This window comes from Mustela nigripes, chromosome 12 (genome assembly GCF_022355385.1).
Source record: "Mustela nigripes isolate SB6536 chromosome 12, MUSNIG.SB6536, whole genome shotgun sequence".
Classification (NCBI taxonomy): Eukaryota; Metazoa; Chordata; class Mammalia; order Carnivora; family Mustelidae; genus Mustela; species Mustela nigripes.
In genome coordinates this window covers 10823109-10835203 of record NC_081568.1, presented here as the reverse complement: position 1 = coordinate 10835203, position 12095 = coordinate 10823109, and the positions used below count along the sequence as shown (strand labels likewise).

Genomic DNA, 12095 nt, shown 5'->3' with positions numbered 1-12095 from the left:
AAATTAATATTTGTGGCGTAAGAAATGAGGTAAGTACTTTTGGAACTGATTGAAGAGCCAAAGAATTATAAATATGAATATTTGCTCTTTATCCCACCGGTACATTAATCATAATGTGTGCTGTGTGTCCTCATGGTTTTCAGGAACCTCTTAGACATTGCTCTTCTCACTTCCAAGTCCCTCATGTAGCGGCCATGCCTTGCTAATAATAGTCTATTTTATCTACTGTCACTTTTTAAAAAATTTATTTCTCATTTTTATAATTTAAATTCAATTAACATATAGTGTGTTATTAGTTTCAGAGGTAGAGTTTAGTGATTCATTTACTGTAATTTTTTTAAAAAAGATTTTATTTATTTATTTGAGAAAGAGCGTGAGCAGGGAGGAGGGAGAGGCAGAGGGAGAAGCAGACTCCTGGGTGAGTAGGGGCCCCGCCAGGGGGCTCCATCCTAGGACCCTGGGATCAAGACCTGGGCCGAAGGCAGACGCTTAACTGACCGAGCCCCCCAGGTGCCCTCCTAGCACTGTTTAGAGTAGCAGTTTCTGACATCATGCAGTTTTTTTTTTTTTAAAGGTTTTATTTATTTATTTGACAGAGAGAAATCACAAGTAGATGGAGAGGCAGGTAGAGAGAGAGAGAGAGGGAAGCAGAGAGCCCGATGCGGGACTCAATCCCAGGACCCTGAGATCATGACCTGAGCCGAAGGCAGCGGCTTAACCCACTGAGCCACCCAGGCGCCCCTCATGCAGTTTTTTAATTATGAGGCATGAAACTAATCTTACATTACTTTTGTAGGAGTTATCTGTTGCTGTTTGACAATAGTCCCATAAATTTACCAGCTTAAAACAATACATAATTTATTATTTCGTGTTTTCTGTGGGTCAGGAGTCCTGGTCCAGCATGGCTGGGTCCTCTGCTTAGAGCGTAACAAGGCTTCAAACAAGTCTTGGGCCCGTTCTTGACTGGGGGAGGACTTACTTTTATGCTCACTCCAGTTGTTGGGAGAATTCTGTTCTCGAGGTTGGAAGACTGGGGGATTCAGTTTCTTGCCGGCTGTCAGCTGGACAAGGCCGCACCACCGGTCCCCACAGGCTGCACTCTGCTATCTGCCTCATGGCTGCTTGCCCTCTCAACGTCCGTGAGGGGAAGAGGTTCCAGCAAGCTGGCTGCAGCAGTCTTGTATTAGGATTCTCCGGAGAAACAGAACCAATATGATACATTCATTTATACCTACAAAGAAATTCATTATATAGTATTAGGTCACACACGTATGTAGGTAGAGAGGTCCCAGACTTTATTGTCTGTAAGCTGGAAACCAGGAAAGATGGGGGTGTCGTTTGAAGGGATGATGGTGTAGATTCTAGTCCAAGTCTGAAGGCCAGACAGTCAGGAGAACTGAGGACAGGAGAAGGTTGATATCCCAGCCCAGCAGAAGGGCAGAGAGAGTGAATCCAACCTCCTCTGCCTTTTTGTTCTATTCAGGTCTCCATCGATGGGGTGGTGCCCACCCACACTGGGGAGGGCTGTCTTCTTTCCTCAGCCCACCAGTTCAATGCTAATCTCTTCCAGAAACTCATTTAGAGACACATTCACGGATAATGTTCGATTAGCTACCTGGACCTCCTGTGGCCCACTCAAATTGACACATAAAATCAGCCATCACAAATCTTAAGTCATGTGACCACAGAATCACATATACACAATCACATATGACCTGTCACCTTTGCTGTATTGTATTGGTTAAAGCAAATCACAGGGCCTACCACACTCAAAGGGAAAAGATCCCACCAGGAAGTGGGGATCATGGCACAGATCGTTAGGACATATAAATAAACATTGCCAAAAGCACATGCTAAATAATAAAACACTAAAATAAACGTAAAACTGTAACACGAATAAAGCTTCCTGACATATATAACTTCGATCCTTCTCTTCACTCTCCTCCATTCCCAGCTTCTTTGACTATTTTTTTGTACCCCCAGCCTCCATTAAATTATATTTTCTCTAAAAATATTCTTGGTTTCTTCTGCTTATTGCAGCCTTTACTCACCCATTCTTCTTCTTCCTCTGTCAAGTGTTTTTCCATGCTCTCTCTCTCTTTCTTTCTTTCTTTTCTTTTTTTTTTTTTAAAGATTTTATTTATTTGCAGACAGAGATCACAAGTAGGCACAGAGGCAGGCAAGAGAGAGAGGGAAGCAGAGTCCCTGCTGAGCAGAGAGTTCCATGCGGGGTTCGATCCCAGGACCCTGGGACCATGACCTGAGCTGAAGGCAGAGGTTTAACCCGCTGAGCCACCCGGGCGCCCCCCACACTGTTTCTTGCATGTAGAAAATGCCCACATCACCGACTCTGGTCTTCTTCTCCACTATCGCCTTTCTCTTTCCATCATGCCCCCTGCTCATGGGGTCATTGTCCGACAAAATGAGTCAACGCACCCAAAACAGTTGGCCCTGTGCTGATTGATCTCTGGGTGAACACCCTGTGAATCTCACCTCGTGCCCACACATTGAGTGAGTCCAGTTCTGAGAAGTCTTCCTTAATTAATTCCACACACCAGCACTTTCAAGTCATTGTTACTTTTTGGTGAATTTGTTTACGTTTTTATCATGTTACTTCTATTAGAATTTAAGCTCCTTGAAATCAAGTAGGAACTCCATCGGAATATTTTTCTGGTCTCCATCCCCCCATTGGTGAGTATGAAGTGATGCATACAACTCCAGTCACCTTAGCAAATAATCGTTTTTATTTTTCACGTGGTAAAACATACATAATATTAACTTTACCACCTTAACCATCTTTAAGTGTACAATTCAGTAGTGTTAAGTGTATTTACAATGTGAGACACTTGAGTGGCTCAGTCAGTTAAGCCTCTGCCTTCGGCTCAGGTCACGATCCCAGGATCCTGGGATGGAGCCCAGCATCAGGCTCCTTACTCAGCGGGAGCCTGCTTCTCCCTCTCCCTGCCATTCCCCCTACTTGTGCATTCTCTGTCTCTCTGACAATAAATAAAATCTTTAAAAAAAGGTGTATTCACGATGCTATGAAACTAATCTCTATAACTTTTTCCTTTTGCAAAACTCTAAACCCATTAAACAGCGATTGCTCTCTTATTCTTACCCTCAGTCCCAGATACCCCCCTGCTTTACTTCTTGTTTTTATGTTTTTTACTGCTTTGTATTTTACATGAGATACCTCACATAAGGGGGATCATACAGCATTTGTCTTTTTTTGACTGGCTTATTTGCTTAGCATGAGCCTCAAGGTTCATTTGTGGTATTGGGGGTGACAGAGTTCCTTTTTATGACTGAATAACATTCCACTGTATGGCTATACCACATTTTTTCTTCCATTCATCCATCTGTGGGCATTCGAGTTGCTTCCACCGCTAGGCTACAGTGACTGCTACTGCTATGAACATGGGTGTACAAATATCTCTTTGAGCTCCTGCTTTCAATTACTTGGGTATATACCTAGAAGTGGGATTTCTGGATCATATGGTAGTTCTATTTTCAAATTTTTTGAGCAACTGCCATACTGTTTTCTATAGTGGTTGGTAATATATGATACCAGGGTGATCCAGTTGATTGAGGGTCTGACTCTTGATTTCAGCTCTGGTCATGATCTCAGGGTCATGGGATCAAGCCTTGCATCTAGCTTTGTGCTCAGCTTGGAGTCAGCTGGAGATTCTCTCTCTTCCTCTCCCTCTGACCCTCTCCCCGCTCATACTAGCTCAATCAATCAATCAATCAATCAATCAATAAATAAATAAATAAAGTTTATAGTGGTTGGATAATTGGGTTTTAATTATTCACTTTACATGTGATGAAATTTGGTGTTATTGAGCTTTTATAAATATATATTAAGGGAATAACCAAGCTGGGGGCTTGGCTTTCTGACTTGTCCTCATTTCCCAGTTTATGTAATCCTAGAAGGTAGCTACTTTTCTTCTTCCTGAATACCTTTGTCTTTTCCCCATCATATATAAATATATATTCTCCTGGTTCAGAATTTTAGCTTTAGATACACGAGGAAATTTTTCTATGGATGCCTGATTAAGAAGAGGCTCAGGGGGACGCGGATACTTCAAGAGGAAATTTATTCCTTTCTCCCTGTCAAGATAAATTTATTAGTTCTGGCCTAAGAGCTTAAATTAATGGTCATATATGAGAGGACTCTTTTGGATAGTCTCAATTTGCTCCAAATATGTATTGATAAAAATTTATTGCTCCACCAGCTGTACAGTTTTTTCCTAAAGGAAAATTACAGTTTGTTCATTATTGTGAATAGGCCTTTTGTCAAATGTATAGTTTTCACGCATAAGTTAATGTTGAAAATAAGCCCTGTGTACCTCATGTGCTTCAGGTACATTATGATTTTGGTCTGCGGAACATTCTGTCAGTTCTGCGAACACTGGGAGCAGCCAAAAGAGCCAACCCCACAGATACGGAATCAACGATCGTCATGCGCGTTCTACGAGACATGAATCTTTCTAAACTGGTAAGATTCACAGATGGAAATGTTCCACCCACTTTAATATCAGCTAACTAAGCACAAATGAGATTTAGAAATATTTATTTAAAATACTCATTTAAAATGCTTAATTATCAGCTAAAAGCGCTGGAGAGCATAGCTTTAAATTAGACTTTTTCGGAAGTTATTTTTGCAGTAACTCGTATCTAGTATAACATACGCCTATTTCCATAGAATTGAAATGGATTTTTAAAAGTCCACATGTTAAGTTTCCAAATATCTTGAAATACTTTTGGATTTTAGAGCTAAAATCTCACCTTCTTTAAAGTCTGTAGAGCCCAGCAGGAAATTATATGTAAATTTAACAAGTGTGTAATAATTTCACACTCTTTCATTTCACAGTAGAGACTGAAAATCCTTTGTTCAATATCAGCAAATCTATGCACAGGTGACAGAATGATATATTTTTCTTTCAAAATAAATGTGTGAGGCAAATTCCAATTCATGAATTTGTTACTGTCTCTTACTTAAATTACTTTTTAAAATTCAAATTAGAAACTTATAGGTTATATAGTAACTCTCCAAACTGGTTATTTCATGGGGAGGTTGTTCTGTAGGCAAACTTTCCCTTTATCTCCTTCCTTCCTTTTCCTCTTCTTCCTCCCTTTTCTTTCCCCCCTCTCTATAAATAGCTAACTTACGGGTAGCCTGAGAAAATATTTCTCAACTTCAACGAAGATGGTATTTTATTTATTAATAGTTTTGATAAAAAAAATTTGGTATGTTCAGCATTTTCAGTTTATCTGTACATCGTGCAAAAATAGTTGGTCCAGTTTCCGTTTCTTTTCTCTTTTAGATTGATGAGGACGAACCCTTATTTTTGAGTTTGATTGAAGATCTCTTCCCAAATATTCTTCTGGACAAAGCAGGTTACCCTGAACTGGAAATGGCGATTAGTAGGCAGGTAATACATTTCTCAGGGCATCCAGGGCTATGTCCCTCCTGTTGGAATTTCATGGGTGTCAGGTGGCGCTGATAGATTCCAGCTCTGTGGGTTCTAAGAACAGCGCCCAGGGCTGTGGCCAGTGTTTCAGGACAGGCTTTTCCTCACCACTGACAGAGCTCCTCCAGCCAGGGAGTCCCCCACCATCCCACAGCCACATGTTTAGCTGGCCATGTGCCCAGGGTCCCATTATTGATGGAAGCTGTTCCACACCAGATTCCGAAAGAAATATGACAAGGGAGCAGGAGGAGTGGGGCTCAGCTGGCTGCCTTGCCTGGCCCAGCTTGGCTTTTTCTGTGGCCCTGGTGTTTCCACATGGCCTTGACCTCTGACTCCTGCCCCTGAGAGTCATACACAATGATCTCATGAGGCTCCTCACCTGTCATTCTTTTCTCCCAGGCCCAGCATCACTTGCAATTTCTTCCTGGGGCCCTGGGGGGGTCTACCACATTATACGTATCATTACGGGTCCAGATTTCCCATGACACTTGATAGAGCTTTGCTTTCTTAAAGTTTTCCTAGGAGTGAAAATGAACCATGTAAACCTTATGCTTCTGTATCTTTTCCTACAAGGAAGAGTTTGGGGGTAAAAAAAGTTTTATAGAAGTGGCGATTAGCTCATATTTATAAAATACATTTGAATTCTTTGAAGATATTTGTTAACAAAAATCAAATCTAATGGATTTAGAATCCATTCTCATGGAATTTAGAATTTAGAATTTTAGAATCCAATCTAATGGAATTTGATGGATATTTTCCTTTTAAAAATAAGTATATAAAAATTTTCATCTCCAGAGCCCGTGGGTGGCCCAGTTAAGCGTCTGACTCTTGATTTTGGCTCAGGTCGTGATCTTAGGGTCCTGAGATAGAGCCCTGCGTGGGCCTGTGTTCAGGAGGAGTCTGCTTGAGGTTCTGTCTTTCCCTTCACCCTCTGCTCACCCCCTAAAATAAAGAAATAAAATCTTTAAAAAAATCTTAATCTCCTGATCAGGTAAGAGTGATGATTCATTTTGCAAATGGTTTCTTCATCATATGGCTGAATTAATTGTAGCATTGTCTTAAAAACTTAGTATAAGTCACATATAGGGCGACTAACAGCATAATTTGTAGCATATGAAAATTTGAAAAGCATAGATGTATAGCATAAAATGATACATGATTATTATCCAACAATTATTTAAGTAAAAATAAAAGCATCGTTCATAGTGTGTTTAAGCATAGCACGATAGAGCTGAGTTTCCTGGGCTCACATCCCCACTCTATAAGTAATAATCTTGGGGAAATTGCTAGGTCCCTCTGTGCCTCAGTTTCCTTCTCTGTAAAAGAAAGATATCGATAAGACTAATCTTATAGTGTTGTTATGAATATAGAACTTAGAATAGTGTTTGGCATGTTAACTTTCACGCATGTGTTGTACAGATTAAAACTACCCAGTAGATTTATAGACAGTTGGAATTTTCTATGGAATATCAGTCAACTTGGTATGCTGCAAAGTTTTTCAGTTACTAAATATCACATTTTAAATTAAAGATTCAAAATGCATATTGACATTTGAGTCTTTATTCTTAAGTTGTTCCTAGGCATATATTCAAGGATATATTAATATGAATGTATTCAATTGTTGAAGGCAAATGCCGATGTTTCTTATTGGCTTGGGATAACATTTTGAGTGTTCAATTTGCTCTTTGTCTTTGCATATATATATATTTATGCAATATATATGACAATTTTCTATTTTAAATTAACTCCATGCCACACTTTGGGGTCGAACTGACAAGCCTGAGATCAGGCGTTACACTGACTGAGCCTTCCAGGGACCCCAGCAATATATCTTTTTTTGTGGTAAAATCCATAACATAAAATTTACCATTTAACCATTTTTAAATGTATTTTTCAGTGGCATTAAGTACATTCACATTATTGTGCAAAACATCATCACCATCCATCTTCAGAACTTCTCTCACCCTCCCAAACTGAGACTCCATGCCCATTAAACAATAGCCCCCATTCCTCTCCCCACCCCCACTCAGTGTCTGTGCTTATCTTGAGCACAATGGTAAGTCCCAGTTGCTGTTGATATTGCCCAATATGGGGCTTTTATGTTTTCAGGTTGAAGAAGCTGGTTTAATCAACCATCCTCCTTGGAAACTCAAAGTCATCCAGCTGTTTGAGACGCAGAGAGTGCGGCATGGGATGATGGCCCTGGGGCCCAGTGGAGCAGGAAAGACCACCTGCATCCACACCTTGATGAAAGCCATGGCCGGTAAGGGGGTGGCCACGCCCCATTGCTCTGGGCGACACATTTAAATTGTTGTGACCCATTTGAATATTCCAAGCGGTACACAAAAGTCAGACACATTAATATATTTGTATAGGAGAGAATGCTGCTTTACTGATTATTGGGTACATTTTAGAGATAACATAATAATGAACTAGAAGGGAAAAAGCTTTTTCAGCTTTATTGAGATGTAATTGACATATAACATCATGTTTAGTGTGTACAGTGTATTGACTTGGAACATTTGTATGATGCAAATGAATACCACCGTGAGGTTTGACCCCCATCTTATTACATAGGACCATTTCATTTTTGTGGTGAGAACATTTAAGATTTACTCTTCTAGCAACATTCAAGTATATGATACAGTATAATTAGCTCCAATCACTCTACCACAGTAGGCTATAATGTGCATTGGACCCCCATACCTATTGATCCTTTAGCTGGAAGTTTGTACCCACTGCCCAATATCTCCCATTTCCCTACACCTCAGATAGTGGTAACCACCATTCTACAATTTGATTTTTTTAGATTCCATATATAAGTGATACCACAAAGTATTTGTCTTTCCCTGTCTGACTTAATTCATTTAGCATGATGTTCTCAAGGTCCATCCATGTTCATTGCAAGTGACAGGATGTCCTTCTAGCTCATGATTGAGTAATAAATAAATAAATAAATATATATATAAATAAATATACGTATATATATATATGTACATACACACATACCACATGTTTTTAAATCCATTCATCTATTAATGGACATTTAAATTGTTTCCATATCTTGGCTTCTGGGAATAATGTTGTGTGAAAAAATTCCTGAACAGTGACTTTACATATTGCGTTGTATGTTTTACTCATGTCATTTAATTTTCACAATGATCTTGAGATGTGGCTATTACCATCCCATTTTGTACAAAAATTCAAGGCTCAAATTCAGAAATGCTCCGTGTTGCAAAGACGGTAAGTGGTAGGATTCGGAATTAATGTCAGGGTCCACTAATGAAAAGCCTAGACTTTTTCCATTATAATTTGCCACACTTTCCAGTACGACTTAATATAACCTCCCAGTACACAAAAAAAATCATGGCAATTTCAATTCCTAAAATCATCCTAATCACAAACTAATTTCCTACCTAGAATCAGATGTTTTTGTGGTGAAGTTAAATGAAGGCATTTAATTTCCAGATCTCCCTAAGCCTTAGATAGCTAAGTTCCTACCCAGCGCTAGGTCATCTAAAGATAACAGGCATTGCCACATTTGTGATTATTCTTCTCTTTCCTGATTGGACATTGATATCTCTCATACTGAAAGTACTGTGTCGGCAGCTCTTGGCCATGGCAGATTTGGGTTCTGTGTCGGCAGCTCTTGGCCATGGCAGATTTGGGTTCCAAAATGGCACAGAACTCTGGCCGTTGGAATGCGCAGACATGGTCCCACAGGGAAAAGGTGCCTGGCTGGGTTTCCAGGAAGCCCATGCAGCCCCAGTGCACCGATCTTGAGTTGGTGGTTGTGGAGACTGTTCTATATTGCTCTAGGTTCCTGCACACGTTGGATGTAGTCTAGGTATCCTCAGTGATGGGGCCCAGTGAATTCTGTACATCAATACTCCACCAGGGAGTCTCCACACTGAGAAAGAACTGTGCTTCCTGCTATCACTCACCTTGCCTAAACTGAGAACTCACACCTGCAAGACTTATCATGTGCTTTTCACGTGCTGTTAAGATTGTGTCTGGGGATTTTATAGTGCTTTGAAATGATGTGTTCTCTCAAATTATGCCTAATAATACTTTCTTGTTGGTATGTTGCTGCCTTCTGTTTACAATAAAGTACAAATGCACCTGGTAAAATGGCTTGAACAAAGGAGTTCTAAATATTAAACAACAGTGATACATTATGTATAATACGTCTAAATTATGTAACCCATATGGTATCACTGGTTTTGGAGAAGTTCTTTGCAAAGATGAATTAATCATTAGCTGTTGATTAACCTATTCTTGGTTTTAAATGTAGAGAAAATAGTCATTATTTTAAGCAATGCATTGTTTCTTGCTGAAACCATTCATTATCCCAAAGATCAAGAAGGTAATTGGGTTGAACTTATACTAGACCCACATATATTTGTTTCCTGATTCATCAAATTTCTCTAATGTTTGAGGTCCTGCTAGTTTCAGTAGCAGAAATGGGAAAGCAGGCATGAAAACAAAAGGCTGTGTCTTCAAGGAACTTACAGCTTAATGGAGTAACACAGATAGTTATTAGTCAACACAGAATTGCTATGAGGAGGTTTGGACAATTATGTTGTGAGCAGAGGCAAAGGAGATCAGAAGCTTTTCTAAGGAATTATGGGAAAGCTTACAGAGCAAGTGCTAGGTTGAGTAGCATTTGGATAAAAGGCCTTCTTAGCAGAATGAAGAGCCCATGCATGTAGGGGGAACTGGAGAGAGCATGGCATACCCAGAAATTGCTTTGGTATGGATAAATGTAATTTGTGTGTGGGTGGGAGTAGGGGAGCTGTAACAGAAGCTACTGGAACCCAGTGCCTCATCCCTTTGGCCTTCCCCTGGTACAGGTGTGGCTGTTGGAGAGCTTCTCTCACAAATGCCAGTGGTGTCCCCTCTACCCACAGTTTGGTAACAGTGGACATTGTGCTATGAACATTGGGGAATATATGGCCCCTCTATTCACTCCATCTCTATCTGTGGGGTAAATGCCCAGTAGTGCAATTGTTGGGTCATAGGGAAGCTCTATTTTTAATTTTTTGAGGAACCTCCGCATTGTTTTCCAGAGTGGCTGCCCCAGTTTGCATTCCCACCAACAGTGTAAGAGGGTTCCCCTTTCTCCACAGCCTCTCCAACATTTGTTGTTTCTTACTTTGTCAACTTTTTGCCATTCTAACTGGTGTAAAGTGGTATCTCAATGTGGTTTTGATTTGAATCTCCCTGATGGCTAATGATGATGAACATTTTTTCATGTGTCTGTCAGCCATTTGTATGTCTTCTTTGGAGAAGTGTCTCATCATGTCTTCCGCCCATTTTTGATGTGAATATCTGTTTTGTGTGTGTTGAGTTTGAGAAGTTCTTTTTAGATCTTGGATATCAGCCCTTTGTCTGTAGAGTCATTTGCAAATATCTTCTCCCATTTCTTGGGTTGCCTCTTTGTTTTGTTGACTATTTGCTTTGCTGTGCAGAAGCTTTTTTTCTTGATGAAGTCCCAAAAATTCATTTTCGTTTTTGTTTCTCTTGCCTTTGGAGACATGTCTTGAAAGAAGTTGCTGTGGCCAATGTCGAATAGGTTATTGCCTGTGTTCTCCTTTAGGATTTTGATGGATTCCTGTTAACATTGAGGTCTTTCATCTGTTTTGAGTTTATCTTTGTATATGGTATAAGAGAATGGTCGAGTTTCATTCTTCTGTATATAGCTGTCTAGTTTTCTCAGGACCACTTATGGAACAGACTGTCTTATTTCCATTGGATATTTTAAATTAAAACGATGCAATTCTACCTACTACCATAATGAAATAATTTTTGACAGTTTTTCTTATATGGGCAACAGACCAAATCCAGTTTTTACCTATGACACTGTCATACTGTTTGAGAGTTTGCTGGCCTTTTATAAAGTGTGATTAGCTTAAAAAAACAGTTTTGCTTGTCTTATGGATATCATTTATTGAAAAAGCTGAATTGTGACTCAGTTTAACTTCAACAGCGTAAAGTATTGCAGATAATTTCTCTGAGTCTTTTTGTGATTTCAAAAAGGAGAACTAGGGGTGCCTGGGTGGCTCAGTGGGTTAAAGCCTCTGCCTTCAGCTCAGGTCTTGGTCTCAGAGTTGTGGGATCCAGCCCTGCATCGAGTTCTCTGCTCAGCAGGGAAACTGCTTCTTCCTCTCTCTCTCTGCCTGCCTCTCTATATACTTGTGATCTCTGTCAAATAAATAAATAAAATCTTAAAAAAAAAAAAAAAAAAAGGGAAAACTAAAGTGGTGCCTGGGTGGCTCAATTGGTTTAACATCTGCCATCAGCGAAGGTCATGATCCCAGGGTCCTGGGATCAAGTCCCAAATCCAGCTCAGCTCCTTGCTCATCAGGGAGCCTGCTTCTTTCTCTCCCTCTGCCTTTCCCCTGCTGTGTACTTTCTCTCGCTCTCTGTCAAATAAATAAATAGAAATCTTAAAAAAAAAAAAAAGGAGAACTATGGTTTAATTTTAAATAGGTTTAAATATTTTTTATTTTTTATTTCTTATTTATTTATTTTTTAAAAGATTTTATTTATTTGTTTGACAGAAAGAGAGAGAGAAAGAGAGATCACAAACAGGCAGAGAAGCAGGCTCCCCACTGAGCA

At 39.8% G+C, this 12095-nt stretch overlaps 1 protein-coding gene across 1 annotated transcript in view; it reads left to right on the top strand.

Moving 5' to 3' along the window:
• DNAH5 (dynein axonemal heavy chain 5) overlaps positions 1-12095 on the top strand; it is a 205275-nt gene that overhangs the window by 82314 nt on the left and 110866 nt on the right. The window contains exons 39-41 of the mRNA XM_059416774.1: positions 4364-4498; positions 5328-5435; positions 7584-7737. Of these exons, the coding sequence (XP_059272757.1) occupies positions 4364-4498; positions 5328-5435; positions 7584-7737 (397 nt within the window). The remainder of the gene's footprint in view (positions 1-4363; positions 4499-5327; positions 5436-7583; positions 7738-12095) is intronic.